Genomic DNA, 19098 nt, shown 5'->3' on the forward strand with positions numbered 1-19098 from the left:
TTTGAAATGTTCCAGCTCCTCTCTAATCCACCCCATGTGCACCTTAGCAGCTCCAAAAGGATTTCAGAAATCTTACATTTTAATTCAATTTAAAAATGTGGCTAACAGGGCTTGGACAAAATGGTATGCATACATCTTCTCCTTGCATTATTTTCCCTTTGTGTTGTGTTGTGTATTTATTATCTAGCATTGGAATCTCACGGGGGAGGGCAACAGATTGTTTTGTGAATATGGGTGCATGAACTCTGTTTAGATGTTAGGGTTTATCTTGAGTGGTGCTAGTATAGACTGGGTGCAGAGCTCTTTGTGGAGTCTATATTTGGTGTCTGTGGTTCGGTACTTTGCTAGCCACCCCTCAATTATGCTTCAGTGACACCTAGAAGTGGTTTCTAAAACATTATATTCCCTCAAAAGTCTTTCATGCCCAACTAATGCCTGGATTTCATTTACAGGGACTGCTTTCTCGAAGTGATGAATTGGCTCTGTCTGGTGCTTCTCTTGAAAATCAAACCTGGTGAGTACAAGGTGCTTTCTATAATTTTTGAACTTTTGATATTTGCCATGTTTTAGGCAGAGGCATTCCTTTACAAGATGTGCTAAATTATATTATACTTGAAATACTGCAGTGCACTAGGTACAAATTGCGTAAGAAGGAGGCCTAATAAGAGAGAGTTTACTTGCGAAAAACCTAAAGGGAGTAGGACTAATGTCAAATATAGTACTGGTTTTTAGCTTGGGTGAAATCAAAGCTCATGATTCATCTTGGGTCTGATTAACTGTTATGATATTCTCTCTTTGCAGCCTATTCTCTCAGTAGACAATTGGTCTCACCAGCATTTCCTGCTTCTCAATTTTAAGCCTTTGAATTATGACTTTATAATTATGAATTATGAGGGAGAATACCTCTGAGAAGGTGTAGCTGGTAGTGTGACTTCTTAGAGACATCAGAGATGTGAGGAGAGAAGGAGAGAGTGCAGTTGAAGATGGCCTAGAGATTTTTAGCCTCACAGGTGGGAGAGGGAAGAGGGCCAAGAGAGGCTGGCCAGAGAGTGTCAGGAAAGGAGAGAGCAGGTGTGCCGATGAGGAGAATCTCAGTCTTACTGGCATTAAGGCAGAGATCACTGGCAGCACACCCCGCCGGAGATGAGAGAAGAAGGGAGCCAAAAATGAGCTGAGTGTCATCTGCATAGCACTGAAAGTTGGGGCAGAGAGCGGCAATGCGGTGGGCAAGAAGTGCCAGGTATTGGTTGAACAGCCATGGAGAAATGTTAGACCCCTGAGAAACACCACATTTAGAGATAGAGATAGAGGAGAGGAAGGACCCAAGTTGGACCTGGGAAGGTCAACATGAGAGGAAAGAAGTCAGCCAAGCCAGGGCCTATATAGTTTACCTCTGCCAACACGCTGGTCAAAACTACTAGCCGAATGGTGAAGTAACTTACCAAACCGATCCACATGGGCCAAAAAAGTGGCCCAATTTAGACCAGAAAACTGGTCCATAGTAGCATTTTGTATTTTTGGTCCAGGCATTGCCCTATTGGCCTAAAGGCCAGTCTGAGCCTGTGAGCATAGCGATTGAGGAAGTGGAGAGTTGGTGTAGACTTCTCTAGTAAAAATCAAACACAGCCTTTTTTATCCTAGAATATTCACAGATGATGGGAAATCGATCTTGAATTTGTATGCTGATATGATTAAGACTAATTCCCACCGTAACATTGTTTTGAATGCATTTTTAACTTCTTGCATACATGTTCACATGGCATGGGGCTGGAATATGGATCCCTACGTGAATTATCCACACCTAAGGAAACAACTTATTGGAAAAGCTTACAACTGGGATTGTATAACCAAAATTTAATTTTTATCCAATAAGAATTCAATATTGGTTTGCAGTCTCAGTGCAAAGCCTTCAAGGATTCTCGTTCCTGACACCATTCAATTATATTATGCACACAGCGGGCCATACATTACAATGCTTCATTTTGAAGCTAAGATTTAATCTACAACCCTCGTTAATGGTCATTGGTCCTAAAAGAAACAACCCTTATTCAGACAGACAGAATTTATAGATTGTGCTTGAAGGAGATAGAGACCACCAGACATCTGTTAACGCAAAGTACTGGATTAGAAATGATATATCGTGCGAGATATGGGAAATGTTCAAAATATAACCAGCAATCAATTTTGGTCTAACTTGTCTGCAAACTTGAGAGTACTTGTAAATCCTGTATTATTAGTACAGAAACATATTGAAACCATTTTAGAGTCTTTAGAGAACGTTTATTTTAACCGTATATACCTCGCTTGGTAAACATTGAACCATAGTAAATTACCCTTATGATTGGTGTAGCTAAAGATTATAATAAATGTATTTTAAAAAATGTGATTGTTTTTTTCAATGCATTTTATAAGTAGAAAGTTTTTTTAAAAATTGGATTCTGTAGTTTTATTGGTAATGGGCCTGTAAAATTGCAAAGTGTGGTTAGGTGAACATCTAATCTTGCGCTCAAATACTACACTTTAATAATCAATTTACAGCAGAGACAGTACCAATGTTGCCCCATTTTTGTAACATTTGACAGATACTTGTTAGCAGTTTTGGATGTTCAAATGTCCGCATTTGTAAGTATCCAATAAATTGCCAGAATTTGTGAGCCTCACAACACATCAGAAGGAAAATGACAGGTTTAACAATTTACATATTAGGAGAAATTAATTTCCCAAAAAAGTGAATTTCTCCTGCTACATGAATGATCTTAACTTAATTTGTCATTTTTCTTCTGTTGTGTTGTGAGAATACAGAAACAACTATGACTATATACGATAGGAATAATGTATGCCATCCACTAAAGGTTTACAGCAGCACAGACAACTCACATATTCACTTAATGAGTGCCAACACCAAATCAAATTAGACTTTTCAGGTAAATGTTCATAGGATTTGTCTTACTTTTGGTAAGCAGTTTGCAGAGCTCTGGGGTAGGACCGTTTCCTTTGGTTATCATCCTCAAAATGAAGGTCAGACAGAGGAGACAAATCAGAACTGGAACAGTATTTGTGTTGTTTTGTTATTTATGCTTATCCAAATGTGCAGGGGGCCACACTATCTGAATAATGCTATGCATTCTGCTACTCAGGAGTTTTCTGTCTCTTTTTTGTATGACATGCATTCATTTACTGCTTTCTCTAGATGGCCATCTAGCTGAGCAAATTGATGCCACTTCAATTACAATTTTATATTGCTTGTAGTAACCCCACACAGTGTAATGCCAAGGGGTCTTTGTGGCTCAAAGAGGGACACAAAAAGGCTTACTAATGCCTCCATAAATTCTGCTCCACCTTATTTTAAAGGAGAAAAGGTTTTTTTCTTGCCTACTCATACTTTGTTAGTGAAGATGATTTGATGGTGTTATGGACATTTCGTTGTTCAATATGTGATAACTCCTATGGTTCTTCCATCTTGTATTCAAATTTCCCCAGTAAAATTGGCTGGGCAGGATCCTTTCGACTAATGGAAGGTTCTACACCCCTCTGTTTTTGTGGAAAGGAATGAGGAGCTGGAGGTCCTTGTTATGCCTGTAATTGTTGGGCAATTGCAGTGTTTTGTTAATTGGAAAGATTATTTAGTGTGTGAAAGGACTTGGCCGCCCACTTCTTTTGTTCACTCTTTTTTTGTTGTTGCTGGTTTCATTAACAGTTTGCTTACACCCGTTGGCTCAGGGGGGCTACATTGGTAGGCCTTTTGTGTTGTGCCCAGCATTTCCTTCGGGGCCTGAGCACATATTATTGCACGTGGTGTTATTACCTCCAGTATGGTGTCATGAAGATCATCATAGCGGGTTACTCCTTTGAGGGCTTAAAGGCAGCATGGGTCATTGGGACCAGATTGGCATCTACAGAGTTTTGCCTAACTGCACAATTTAGATCTTGAGCAATGTTTTTCAGGTGGTGAAGATTATTTGCATTTAGGGTCTCTACTGAGGCTTGGGTACACGATAATGTTGCTAGAGCAGTCCTGTTCTAAGATTTCCTGATTTAAGGTATGTTGCACTGAATTATTTCCCCATTGCTAGATGGAAATTCTGCTCATGCCATCTTCTTGTCACAAGGTTTAGCCATCTTTTTAAGCAGCTTGTGATGAAATAGAGGTACTTTGCAATTCTTGTGGCCTCTTTGGTTGCTGCCAGGCTCCTTTCTCTTTGGATCCGTGTTTTTTTCTCTGGAGGTCAAGTTGGATGCTGACCATGGTCCTGCATTTTCTTTCTTCTGTGTGCTCCACAAGCGCTGTAAATTCCCATCTTTCTGAAGACTCTATCTTTAGGTAGGCTGTGAGGCTTTACATGTTGGTGCTAATACTTTTGGAACAGGAAAAAAAATGTGACACCAGAGTGGCTCAATGCTGACACTGCCATTATGACACAACATAGCCAACTCTGTGTGTCCTGTAATTCATTTTTACTGCTGCATGTACCCAGGTCACCGAAAACTAAATCCAATCAAAAACCATTGCGTTGTCTTCATCCTCCCACTTGGCTCTGTAATGACATTTGTGACCAATTTTAACCTATACAATTATTAATCCCCCTGGTCAACAAAAACGACTTTCTGGATCTTTGACACACTTCTTGAACTGATACCATCATTATCACACTGTAGCTCTCCTCTCCTTCAAAGACCAGTCTTTGAAGTATAATAAACATTTGTCCCAAACTAAATTGTATTATTAAACAACACACAATGTTTTCGAAAGACATACATTGTAAGGAAAGTGTTTTCATCTCCAAATGACTCACCGCTTTCTCTGCATGTATGAATGAAGCACCCCCTTGAAAATTCTCTGCTGGATTCGTATACCTTCCATGAATTTAAAATTAGCCCTATATGTTCGGCAATTGCAGTTTCTAAAATTTACAACGCTCCAATTCTCCACCTTCTCCACCTGTGCCTCAACTCTTCTTTTTCACTTGAGAACTCTCCTTGGAACCTATGGATTCCTCTCGACTTGACCACATGAAATCAGAGTCCTTGTCTGATCCTTATATGGCCTCCACTATTTCCCAGCTTCGCATCATTCCTCCTCTTACCTCACTTATATTCTCAGTTCCTCTCTCCAGTTTTGTACTGTTCATGCATAATGGAGCAAGTCATGGTTATTCCCCTTTTTCTTGAAATTGCTGTTGTTTGATGGTAAATTGGCAGAATTACCTCCAGCATTTTGCTGGAGGTTTTTCCTCTGATGCACTGCCAAAACCATAGTTGGGCGTTGCGGTTATGCGGTGGTAATACAGCAGTAACTGTTACCACAGCATTAATGTCATTTTGAGCCGCAATGCACAACAATGGGCCTCATTACAAGTATGGTGGTATCTCAGTGGTAAATCCAGAGATACCACCGAACAGATTGACCGTTACTGCCACTTGGTGCAGCACAATTACTGCTGCTTTACAATTACAAGTGGTGGTATGGCGGTGTTAGTCCCATTTTGGACTCCATGGGTGTTTTGGCGGAATAACCACCAGCGGCAATTCAGCCAAAATTGTTGTTTTTTGCTGATATGGTGGCAGAATTATCTGCAGAGTTTTGCTGGTGGTCTTTTCTCCACCCCACCACCAAAACCATAGTCAGGTGGTGTAGTAATGCAGTGGTACTGTGGCGGTTACTCTGTTACCCCAGCATTACCACCATTTTGAACCACACTGCCCAACTCATGAGGCCTTATTGCCCAATTGCAAGTGGCGGTATGTCAGTGTTAATCCCCATTAATGGAGTCCGTAGGATTGCATGAGGATTTCAGTGGAATTACCACTAGCTGTAATTCCATCAACGGTAATTCCGTGGAACTGGCAATTTTCTGGCGGTGTGGTGGCAGAATTACCTCTAGCATGTTTCTGGAGGTTATTCCGCTACCCCAACACCAAAACACCAAAACCATAGTTGGGTGGTACTAAAATGCTTATTAAGGCCCCCCAAATGGCACATTTTGTGAACAGAACGTTACAAAATGAAATGAAAACGTTATTTAAAAAAATAAAGCACCACAGTTTCACAATTTTTAGCCCATTCATTTTCCCATGGAGAAGAAGTGCAGTTTTTGAACAGTTGAAAACCGCTTTGCAGATTTGGACCAAATAAGAAACAATTTGGGTACAAAGCATTGACTTAATGTCCTTAACTGGTTTGTGGTAAATTCAGCCAGTGGTTTATAAAATATTAAAAACAGAACTGGGTGCCCACTGTGGCTTAAAACCTTTATATTGTTCTTGGTGGTTTGAAGCCGAGAGGCTAATCACTTTTGACTTGCTGGATGGATTTGGACGAAATGTTCTGAACCAAAGGTTTGTCAAGGGCCCCCCAAGCTGGAAACTTTAGGAATTATTTGTTTAGAAATTAAAAAGTTACTAAGACAGCATACAAATTCTGTTTTCAGCCGACTCCCATTCATTGTCCTATAGAGAAATGTGCAGTTTTTGAACAGCCGTAGCGTGAAAAACGCTGGGCAGAATTGCACCAAACAAGAAATAATTTGGGCACAAAGCACTGACTTCATTTTGTTGACAGGTTTGGGGTAAATCCATCCAGTAGTTTTTTAAATTCTCGACATGGTGGTGCCCCCTATTCATTAAAACCTTTATATAAGGTGCTTTGCAGCAGAGAAGCTGAGAGGCTTTTCAGAAATGAAAACCCAGCTTTTTTTTGCTTGATGCAAGTGATTCCCGTGACATTACCGGCAGAAACTGCAAATGAAAGAACACAAAACACTATATGGAGGAGGAAACAGGATGCCATCAAACTTTGGAATGAACTCATCCACGACCTTACAGAGTCTCATAAAGTTCTCAACTTCAGAAAGCGACTCAAAACTCTTCTGTTTTTTTTAAACCACAGCGCTTAGATGGCCTGGCCCAAGGCGCTCTACAAATAGCAATATCAATAGCAATCACATCAGGCTAGAGGTTGGGAGTGGGAAAGAAGATGCCATGTGAAGTTGGGGATTTTGGGGTGGCTTGGGAAGCCAGTAACGGGTAGAACCTTTTCAGGTTATCAGGGATGGACCGCATGAATCTCACGAGATTGCAGCGGCAATGCCGCAAGGCACGCTCAGAGAAAAATGTGCATCACACAAAGCGACGAGTGATAGGAGGTAATGAGAGAGGGTTAGCGAGCGAACAAGAACTTGAATGCAGTGAGGGGTCCTGGAAAAAGAAGTAAATATATGTTGATTGCTTACGAAGATGCAAGAGACTTTTTCATTCTGAGCAATTTTTCCTTTTATCGTGGGAATCGACGAACCTCCACTCTACAGCAAAAATTTCTGTTATTGGAAATGATTACTGTGAAATTATCACAGGAATAACAAGTTAGAAAAAAGGTTTAACATCTACAGTGCATACATCTATTGGGCAGGAGGCAATGGGTGTTTGGTAACAAAACAATGGTGTGACATTACTAATGGCCATGGCTAGTCGGCCCAAAAGAAAGATATTGGTGTAACATGTACAGTGGCCACAGCAGAAGGCCATGGCTAGTGGGCCATGAGGAAACTAAGGTATAGAAAACCCTCCAAATTCAGTGAAAAACCATTTGTTAAGAGAGAGTTAAGGTGATCAGATGTAACGCAACAAAACCCCTGAACTTCAGCACTCGCATTTCAATCAAGTCCACCCCGGAGAAGAAAATGAGTCACACGAACCAAATAGTGATAGGGGGTAATGGCCAGGAGAGGGCCAGGGAGGAAATAAGCAATTGAGGTTAGTGGTGACACCATGGAAAAAGGAGAGGGACACTTGGTGAGTGCCTGTGAGGACAAGGAGGAGTTTGGGATTTGTTAGTGTTATCGGGGAAATAGTGGGGGAATCCCACATGCATGGATAGTTCAATGCCGCTGTATGTGTAGTTCATTGCCATTATCGGGGGGAATATCTGGGGAATCTCGTGGGAATGGGGGGAGAGTGAAATAAACAAGTAATTTTACACCTGCTGTGATCACATCTGCTAGGAATGGGTCTCTGGGCCGAAGGTTATGGCTAGTGGGCTTCAAAGAAGCCTATTGGTGCAATATGTACAGAGGCCATGGCCAAAGGCAATGGACATTGGCCATGTCTTAGTGGACCCTAATGACACCTATTTGTGCTACATGGTCACTAGCCATGACTAGGCACCAATGTAGTGGGCTGCAAAGAAACATATTGGTGTAACATGTGCAGTCTTAAAGTCCAAAGGCATTGGCTAGTGGGTGGCCAAGAAACCTATTGGTGTAGCATATGCAGTGTCCACGGCCAAAGGCTGTGGCCTGTGGCCATGTCCTTTGGCCATGGCTAGTGGGCTCGAAGAAACCTATCGGTGCACAATGTACAGTGAACATGACTGAAAGACGAGGCCACTGGCCATGGCTAAAGGCCATGGCTAGTGGGCCCCAAAGCAACCTATTGGTTCAACATGTACAGTGTCCAAGGCCAAAAGCCGTGGCTTGTGGGCCCCAAAGAAACCTATTGGTGCATTGTGTACAGTGGTCACGGCTGAAGGCCATGGCTAGTGGGCCCCCAAAAAAACATTGGTGTAACATGTGCAGTGGCTACGGTTTAAGGTCATAACTAGTGGGCCTCAAAGAAACCTACTGGTTTAACGTGTACCTTTGAAATCAGAGAAAACAACCTTGAATAAGCGAGAGCTAAGGTGGTCAGATTTAACACAACAAAACCCCTGAAATTCAGCAATCGCCTTTTGAGAAAGTACACCATAACTATGCGTCCCCTGTTTCACAGTATCACCACAATGTTGACATCACAGGGCTCCCTTGGTCATTAATAAGCAAGATTTCAATGGTCAACATCAAAACTCTTCCTAAATTGCTATACCTGGTTCAGGTAATCCCCACTTTTGTACCTCATTCTTTTTTCAGAGCATATGTCTGGACTGCTGCTTCAGTTATCGAGGTTATTGAGGTACTCCCTCAAATGCAGGCTTTGAATACGACATGCACAAACTCCAAAAAATTGATGTTACATTTGTTTTTGTAAAAGAAAGTAGGTGTCAGTGTGCAGGTGCTACTTTGAGCAATTGTAATCAATTTTGAGCCTTTTGATGTAACCATGAATTCACGCACATGCAAAACAATTTGCCATAATTCCTCCAAATAGCCCCCTACTAGTGACACATATTTTATTTAATCTATGCAAGGATGTAATATAGATTTTACAGTATACATAGGGTGTGTATGCTTGTCAGAGTTGTAGAAAGTATTTTTGAAAGACAAAAACACATAGTTCTACCATCTAGAGTCTAGACGTTATATGCGGCCAAGATTTCAGACTGGGCTCCACTTAACTGAAGTGTGTGATCTTTTGCAAATCATTTATCTCACATTGACTTATCAGTGAAACGTAAAAGTCCTTAGAACTGATTCTCTAGAAACAAAATGTCCCACTCAATCTACTGCTCCATAACTAATAACAGTGACCATTCATAGAGCTCAAATAGACTATAACAATGGCAGAAGTTCATGGTATAAATCAACATAACGTAATGCATATTGCACATCACAAATGTTGGTTGCATTTTTTTTACTCATGACAATTTCTTGTTATGTTGTTTTCCATGTTACCATCAAGTATCAAAGTCTCATATCTCATACTGTAACATCATTTTCTGTGATTTCACACTGATGCACGTACTTTGTCACACAGGTCGTCTTCACACATCATAGAACCTACTCTTGAAATTGATAAAAGGCAACATTTTGTACACAAAATTGACTACATCCTTTCCAGGTGCAGCGTCTCACTGGCATTTGGTACCGGTTTTCTCAGCAGCAGCATGTTGGCTACCCCCTTTGCAATACTGTTCCACAGAGCGCACATACACACTATTAGACACGTCAGGGTTTGCTTATCCCTTATAAGGGGAGAAACTATAAAGTCCATCCACTAGAATTGTAAGCCAGGAAGAACAACAATCTGATATAATAGAACGTGGTGTTATTGTCAAATAGGGTCACTCAAGAACTACCTATCTTGGATTTCAGGAGTTCACTTCCAGCCTATTCCATGATACAGATAAGAAGACAATATTATGTGGTACCAAAAGCCCCCCTTGTATAGCAACAACAAGGTAATATTCAGAGAATGAAAACACCTTCTAACCTGAAGGGGAGAGCTGAGAACTCTAGGATCCCTAATGTGACATGGACACCCCTTTGGTTATTTGGCCCTCCGAGGTCACCTCTGTAAACTAAAATATGGCTCTAACTCAGCTTAAGCTTGTTTCATGGAATATTGTAGTTGTTCAATGAAAGGCTGAAGACTTGGATTGGCATTCCATCTTAGACCTACACCACATCATTTTATTACAAGAAACCTGGGGGGCCGGTAACATTCCAGTGAAGCCTGGATATCCGTGTCATGCTACTCGGCTTTAAAGGGTAAGCGAGGTAGACTAAGTGGCGATCTTTTAACATGGGTACAAAATGTATCTAAATGCCATAGTTGTGGAAGTTGATTCTAATTATCCTTATATTCAATTGCTGAAGTTATGCTTCCCTAATGGTTTGCAGTTCAATGTGTTTAATGTTTCTATCTGCTCGTTTAGTTGCTCCTCCTCCAGTGGCTGCAATTTCCTGCCTAGATCATTAGGTCTTACCAATCACAGACAATAAAACCCAGGCAGAGTGTGCTATGATTTTTGGGGATTTCAATGCTCAATTGGAGCCCTAAAATTGTTTGGAGAGTGTCCCGGGTGACAAGGACGAATCTTGGGGTATCCCCAAGGCCTTAGTACCAGCCATTAGAATCCGACCCGGACATGCATTACAGATCATATAGATTTCACCAAACTTGCTTGCGGAAAGAGACTTTAGAGCTTCAAACGGCCACACAGAAAGAGATGTACCAGCTAACCTGATCTACAGGGCTTTGACATCTTCTTGCCATATTGATTACTGTCTTGTTAACATCAAATATTCACAGCTGCTTAATGACATGCATGTTTTGGAGCACCAGAGAGCAATCATAATGCATTAGCTATCACACTGAATTATGACATACACAGAAATAGTAAGGATCTAGTTCCCTTGGATTTAACCAGTTTTATGGATTGCTGCAGCCTTAATAAATGGACCTTGATTTGCCACCCTGAGGTATGGGCCAAATTTTACGGTGTAATAAATCCATTATTACATGATTTTTTAAGAGACGACTATATCTATGGGTTTGATGGGTCTAATTTTTATGACGCTTTGGTGAAATCTATATGACCTTTTGTGCCCCGTCAAGTCAAACTCTCAAGGGCCCTTATTACAAATAAAGTGAAGGGCTGGTTTGATAATGACTGTAAAAAGCCCAAAAAAGAACTTGCATCTATCATTAAAATGGAACAAAACGACAAAGTGCAACTGGTTAAACAACAGAGATTAGATTCTAAGGGCCTCATTACGACCCCGACGCTAAACCATGGCGCTATTAGCACCATGGTCCATGCCGGGGTCTGCCATGGTGAATGGCGGAATTACCGCACCATTCCAAGGTTGGCGGGGCGGTAATTCCCCATTCACCATGGGCCCTTCCCCATTCCCATTTTTGCCCCATAAGGCTCAATGGGAATGAGGAAGGCGCTAAGTACGGTGCCGCAAATTGCCGCACCGTACTTAGCACCAAGGTCCCTTTGCGGCACCCTACTTTAACGGCTGGTAAAACCAGCCATTAAGGTCGGGTCCCGCAAAGGGACCTCGTAATTAGGCGCTAATAGGTTAATGGCGCTGCAGCCTTTTACGGCGCCGTTAACCCATTAGCGCCTGGGTCGTAATGAGGCCCTAAGGGCCTCATTACACGGTAGGCGGTGGACCAAGGTGCTAATAGCACCTTGGTCCATGCCGGTAAAATACCGGCACCGCCTTGGTGGAAAGGGGAATTACCACCCTATTCCAAGGTTGGCGGGGCGGTAATTCCCCCTTCCACCATTGCCCTTCCCCATTCCCATTTTTGCCCCATCGGGCATAATGGGAATGGGGAAGGTGCTAATTACGGTAGCGCAAATTTGCGGTGCCGTAATTAGCACCAAGGTCCCTTAGCGGGTTGGTTTTTAACACCTGCTAAAAGCAGGCGTTGAAGTACCTACCCGCTAAGGGACCTCGTAGTAAGGCGGTAAGGGTTAACGGTCACCGGTACCATTACCGGTGACCGTTAACCCTTACCGCATACCGTGTAATGAGGCCCTAAGTCTGTAATAAAAAGCAAAGAAAGAAGCAGAAATAGAGATGAAATAGGAGCATCTTTAAACATCTATCCACGAGCATGATCAAAAGAAATTCTAGACAATTGTTAAGCATTGGAATGTTAATATAGATCTTATTCTAGTGATTAATATTTCTGGTAGCAACTAGTTTGAGCATTTTAAAGCTCTGCATGATCTACCACTAATGGGAAGTGATATCCTTGCTACTCTTGGCAGATCAGTGTACAACAGAGAACCCCCCTTGCTGTCCATGGCTGAGGAGGTGTTAAAAGACCTTAACATTCAAAAGAAGGAAAGAGCAACCGTGCTAGATGGGATTTATATAGATTAATTTTAGCCGGTCTGATAGCACAGCGAGTAGATCGCTTGCTTTGACATCTGCGCAGACACTGCTGATGCAGGTTCGAATCCCGGCAAGGTCAAACTCAGCCTTTCATCCTTCAGAGATCACCACACTCGTGGGTAATAATAAGCAGTGCTCAGATACCTGAGGGTTCGTAGTGCAATATAAATGCTGAATTATTATCATTAAAACAGATGGCTTAATTACAAGTGTGGCAGTCTGGAAATAAGGGTGCCGCTAAGCTCACAGGCACCCTTGTTTCCGGACCGCCACACTACGAGTCTGCCTGCCATGGGAGCAGCCGCTCAGTAGGCAGATTCATCACGGAAGCAACAGCACCATTAGCAGTGGTGCCAGCGCTTCTGTCTCGCCACTTCCATAGAGTCCTATGAGACTCTATGGCAATGGGGACTTACAAAATCCAGCGCCTGACTTCCCGTGCCACTGGAACTTGTAATGTCCTGGTGGCATTGGGAAGACAGGTGCTGGATTTGGTGTTATGGGGTTACCGCCAACCTCGCAATGAGGCCCAGAGTCAGCTTTCTGGATCCCAGCATTGTGGAAATTCTTTTATACGATTAACGACAAGTATGAAACCCCAGTACCTTGACGTTTGGCAGAAATTATCTGCATCTTTAAGAAGGGAGAAAAAAACGAACCACCACATTTCCAGGCATCATCGTCCATGATAGTTTGTCAAAGGTGTATGGTAAGGTTTTGGCAAATAGAATGCTTAAACATGAAGAGGATGGGAACCTTCTTCAACCCATGCAAGCAGGTTTTCACAAGGGTATTGGAACAATAGAGAAGGCATTCAGCTAACATCAAACCTACAAAAATACATTGTACCGAAGGCTATGCCTTTATATACGATTTTTTCTTTATATTGAATTAAAGTGTGGTTCGATTGACTTGCAACCTTTTCGCACTAACATATAAAATCATACAACACACATCAATTCACAATACAACTTAAACTTAAAATACTTTGTATCAATTACAACCTAAAAATGAATTTAAATGAAATTAAATGGAAACCCCAGACCATCGATTCGGCCCTATCTAAAGGTAAAATCCATATGATATTTATTGATTTTATGGCAGACTTCAACAATGTAAGTTACAATCTTTTATTGGAAGCATTGCATAGCCCTAAAATCCCTCAGCAGTTGGTAAATTGCATTAAGTTGCTATATTCAGAAAACCTGTGTTGTGACATGGGGGCAACACGCTGGACTGACAGAGTAATTCCTGGTAATAAGAGGTGCATGACAAGGTTGTATTATGGCGCCCTACTTATTCACTTTATTTAAAGAATGACGTGGCTAGTTCAGAATTAGCGATTCATGCAGATGCCACGTTGATAAACAAGCAGCGTCCAAATATTATCTTTTTGCTGTTGGCGCTGTATTGTTATCTACCAATCCCCAATGCCTAAAAAAAAGTGTTTTCTGAATTTTTTCATCTATGTAGTTAGAAGGAACTAGTGATAAAAGTGTATAAAATAAAAATGATGACCTGTCACAAAAAAAACCCTCCCCTGATAAGACTGGAGTTAAATGGAGTTATGATAGAAAATGTGGACCATTATGATTTTTTGGGGGTTTGGTTCAATAATAAAAGGGATTGTAATTCCACACCTTTTAAAAAGTAACCTTATCCTCCAGAGGTGTCCGGGGGCTTTACTACATTTTTCAAGAAAATATAAGGCCTCTGCTATTGGCGCAACTTGTGGGATATATTCTGGGGTTAGACCTACTTTTGTGTTATTTTATGGTGGTAGTATCTCATCTGGTAATTTGTTGGGGTATTTGCGAGACTAACTTAAGAATATAACCTAACAACTGTTCTTTTTACCAGGGTCCTTTCTCTCAAAAACTGGACTTGGTACACTCTTGAGAGTCACCTATGCCTCACAGCATTTTATGTATAATGCTGCTGTATGCCCTTGTGGCTGAAATGCAAAACATATGGATCATGTCATAAACAAATAATTGTATACACACATGCCTGGCACTCCTAAAAACAATTCACTGAAAATAATCAGTTTCAGATTTTACCACAAGTGGCAATATGAATTACCGGCTGCAGTAAAATAAGCATATCACCTGTTGGACCTCAGTCTATGTGCTAATAAAAATGCAGACACATAATAAGAACACAAACCCAATTTGTTTTTAAACATTCTGATTTTTTTATAGAAGGTTAAAATTCAAAGCTGTTCAAACAGTTGCATTATTCGATACAAGTTACTTGGACATATAAAATAAATGTATTTCATTACAGTGTTCCCAAACATAAAATAGCCTTTTGAATGATAAGTTTCACTTACACACTTGTTGCCAGTGGGCCAGAAACGCTTGGCAGGTAACCTTGAATTGTTAGCAGATAGGAGTCTGTCATCTAACAAAGCTCACTTTATAAATGGGAATGCACGTAACATAGAAATCACAAATACTTTTAAACAGAAACAACAACATATTACTATTCTAAAATGTGTAATTATTTCCCAGGCACACTACTCGCACCTCAATTCAATACTGTATATTCACCTAGATCTGATGGCGGTACTTCTGTCCCAACTTGGCAGGGAACCCAGGGTCTCATAGATAAGCACTCGCACAGATAAGCCCATCAAACAGCCCTCAGCTCTGGAGTCTGTCTGCCTGCCAGCTCGCTACAAATCACTGTACCTCTCAGCACAGAGTCCCAGGATGCCTGCCAGCCAGCTTGTCTCAGCCCAGCACTCGAAGATGTCTGTCCTGCCTACACCCACTAATAGTCCTTTTAATAAGTTCTCCCTGTCAGTCAAAAGAAATTCTTCCCCTCACCCAGATCAAACCACTGAAACCCACGTGATTTTATTGTTGGAGAGCAAGAAGATACATCTATTCCTGCATTTCTCAGGCACACAATAGCCTTGTTTAGCAATGCCCTTCTTCAAATATTTCAGCTTGCCAGCACAAGCTCATGCTGAACGTTTAAAAACCTCATTGAACAAAGCCACATGCATTTCAAATTTGGATTCAGATTATTTCCATATAGACTAACTTGCACTAATTATTGTTATGGGATTCAGTTTGTTAACTGGGATTGGATTAAGTTAGTATGTTAATGTATATAAATATTATTTTAAAGCAAGCCAGTCAACTGAAATATCCTGAAATAAAAATGTTTTTAGCATATGCATTTCTGAACTCTGTTCAATTTCCATTATGCGTACGCCGGTTGCATTGGAAACCTATTACTTTTGCATATGTTTGCATTTCTGTATTTCTGTTTTAAGCCCACACTAAAACTCACATTAAAACTACATGTAAAACTACATGTGCATACTAACCAATAAGCCCCTGTAATTCAAAGCCTGCAGCTATTCATCACTCCTACAAACTGTAAAGGTTTATTGGGCACAAACCCAATTGGCAGTGTTGTAAAGTGCTGAGCTCTTGGTACACCATAAAATGGCTAAAATGAAAGCTAGTGAAAATATACTTTTCAAAAAGCTATTAGGCTGACCCATAGGTACTCTTGGCACTGCAGTTGGAATGGAATTAGGCCAAACCGGTATTGAGTATTTTGCACAGCCGAGGGGAATATTATTATGATTTAAGTGGTGTACAAGTAATGAATTGAAGGATTATAAAGGGCTCATGCTGGATATTCTGATAAGTAACAATGCTAAATCCTGGGCATGGTTTTACCATGGCAAAAATGTGCTAGATGAAATTGGTTTAGGCTTCTATTGGAACCACCTATAATGCTTGGTTACTGGAGACTTAAGGAAAATAAAAGTTTCCTTTGGGACTGAGTTATAATGGATTATTTGCTGTGAGATGATAGTAAGAACTTGTTTAAGAAATATTTTAGAATTAAAGTAGAATTAGGTTTTGAGTTGTGTTTGTCCTGGATTGGTTAAGATGTGCGCTGGAATTTTTCCCCTGCATTTTTTCACTAGGAACTTTGCGGATCATGTAATCCAGAGCTGCTCAATGTGCACAGCAGAAAATCGGATGAATTTCACTTTTTATTCTTTTGCTCAGTTTTCATTGGTCTTAGAAGCAAATGGTTAGTGGCAGTGCTGAAAGCAAACCATGGGCCTCATTATGAGTGTGGCGGTCCGGAAACAAGGGTGCTGGTAAAACTACTGCCGCACTTGTTTCTGGACCGCCACACTCCGACGGGCCGCTGTCACTGTTATTGGATGGAACTTCAATTTTGTGTAAAATTCCGAATTTGTGTGAAGAGTTTTTGCAGTTTCAAGCTTCTTAAATAAGGCTTGCAATCGCCAGAAAAAACATCTCAAGTGTTGGCTTTTAGATTTAGTTTCATTTTTTTTCATGGTATATATGATCTAAATATATGAGGTAGGCTGTATGTTTAATTATATGTGTTTTATATCAAGGGATTTCATTGGATGATTCAGCATGAAATGTTTTTTAATGTTCTATCTGTTTCTGTAGCTGTGCTTTTATGGTTTTAACCAAAATAATGCATTTATTAATCAATTATAATTGCCATTGTCCAGGGGTTGCCACAGGTATCAGACCCCCTTTTGTGTTTACTGCACAACTAAACTGACTTCTTCTTTCTTTGCACATCTCTTTTTCCAATTCTCCTGTTCTTTCTTAGCAATGGAATTCTACTTTCTTTCCATCACTATTGGTTTCACCAGCTTTTCCTTTGTGCTGGTGAACCATCTACATGAAATTACCAATTATTTTGTAGATTATTTAGTGCAGAAATCAACAAACTTCAATGTTGCCTTTATCGCATTCCTATAGCAGACTCATCTCTTGCTCCAGCATTTGTGTTTCCTGCTGGAGCTCGAACAGAGCAAAAGAGGCATAGTTATCTGGGGGCGGATGACAGGGAGGTGAACTGGAGGGTCCAGTTTTATTTACAATAGATTCTTGTCTGAGAAAGCACTGTTTGCAATACAACACTACCCCTGCCAGAATGAGAAAGAAAACAGTCAGAAACACAGTGGTGGGTTTTCGGACACTTCCTGGAGAACTGTACATAAAACATCCCCTAGAACACATATAGTAGCAGTGTGATGGACAACTTAATTGCATGTTTTTCTTCACTATACACTGGGCCTCATTACGAGCATGGCGGTAGCCGTGCCTGTATGGCAGGCACAGCTAACGCCATGCTCGCTCCCGGCACCGCGTCCCGAGATTGGGCAATAACCGGCCCATTATGAGATGAGTGGGCCGGTAATTGCCCATTCGCGGGTGGTGGTAATGCCGGGCTCCCGATCCCCATTCTGTCCTGTAGGACGGAATGGGGGTGAGGAGCATGGTTGCAGCGGCACCGTTGATAACGGTGCCGGTGCAATCACGAGTGCTGCTCACGGGTGCTGCACAGCCCGCCAGGTAAGACCTGGCGGGCTGTCAGGAACCCGCGAGCAGAACTCGAAATGTGGCGGCCCGGTATGAATGGTGCTAGTGCCTTACCGGCACTGTTCATACCGTGGCTGCCACTATTGTAATGAGGCCCACGGTCTGCAATATATGGCGATTCCTACTAATGTCAGTTACCTTCCTTTTCACTTCCTCTACCTTCTCAAGATCTTCAAACCTATGTGGCACACATTTGGACCAACCTTTCAAAAATTCAGCATGCACCTTTTCTTTTCTCTTTTCTACAGTAGGCCAGAAGACCGTAAACGGCCTACTCTCAGTGTGTACTTTGTAATCGATCTCTGTCTCAGGAGTAGACACATGTTCAACCCACTTGTCCTTTCCCTGAAACAATCTTCTTCCCACCAAGCTATACCCCACACCTTCATCTTTCCAACAGACCCTATTTCCCACTAGCATAATCTGCCCCGTGTCCAACTTATTCAAGCAGTGCCAATATAATTTGAGATTCCAAACAGCGTATCGGTTTTTGCACATTTCTTTTGCAGGTTTTTCTGTGCTTCATTATTAAGCAAACATGGCTTCAAGTTCCTGCCTCTCAACTGTTCGTAAATAGGGCATATAAGAAGAAAGTGCTGCAACTTTTCAACAGCTTGGAGGCATAAAGGATGATATCCAGAGATAGCTTTATCCCGAACTAGTTAGAACGATGCTAAAGGTAAAATATCGAGTCTAATTTTTAGATAAAGTAATCTTACAAATGGCTTATTTATATGATATGATATGATATGGCATTTATAACGCGCCTATACACAAATGTTTCAAGGCGCGACGAGGCAAGGGAGGGGAACAAAGGGAGGACAAACAACGATCCTACTAGGCCAGGTTGCATTCAGATCGCGCAAGTGCCTGGGAAGGGGGCAGGGACAGTGCAGTACATGGGAATAGATAAAACAATTAAAAATAGATAAAACAAGTAAGTAACGGCCAGCAAGTGGCAAGTACATGGGTAAGTGCAGACATAAGGTGTCAAGGGCTGGTAGGGGGACTGTAGGGATACAGAAACAGTCCCCAAAGGCAGTGCAGGTGTGTGACGCTGGCGGGGAGGGACTTGGGCCCGAGATCAGAGGGTGTCCAGGTAGCCATTGCAGTTCCGGTTACAG

General features: G+C 41.5%; 1 protein-coding gene across 3 annotated transcripts in view; it reads left to right on the top strand.

Annotated features, from left to right (window-relative positions):
* The first annotated feature begins 456 nt into the window (after nucleotides 1-456).
* The window catches only part of LOC138491337 (natural cytotoxicity triggering receptor 3-like), a 169581-nt gene continuing 150939 nt past the window's right edge, over nucleotides 457-19098 (top strand). For all 3 annotated transcript variants that reach the window (XM_069617814.1, XM_069617816.1, XM_069617815.1), the window contains exon 1: nucleotides 457-514. In XM_069617814.1, coding sequence (XP_069473915.1) covers nucleotides 472-514 — 43 coding nt within the window. In that variant the 5' untranslated portion in view covers nucleotides 457-471. The remainder of the gene's footprint in view (nucleotides 515-19098) is intronic.

Source organism: Ambystoma mexicanum, chromosome 10, assembly GCF_040938575.1.
Source record: "Ambystoma mexicanum isolate Mex_15411 chromosome 10, UKY_AmexF1_1, whole genome shotgun sequence".
Classification (NCBI taxonomy): Eukaryota; Metazoa; Chordata; class Amphibia; order Caudata; family Ambystomatidae; genus Ambystoma; species Ambystoma mexicanum.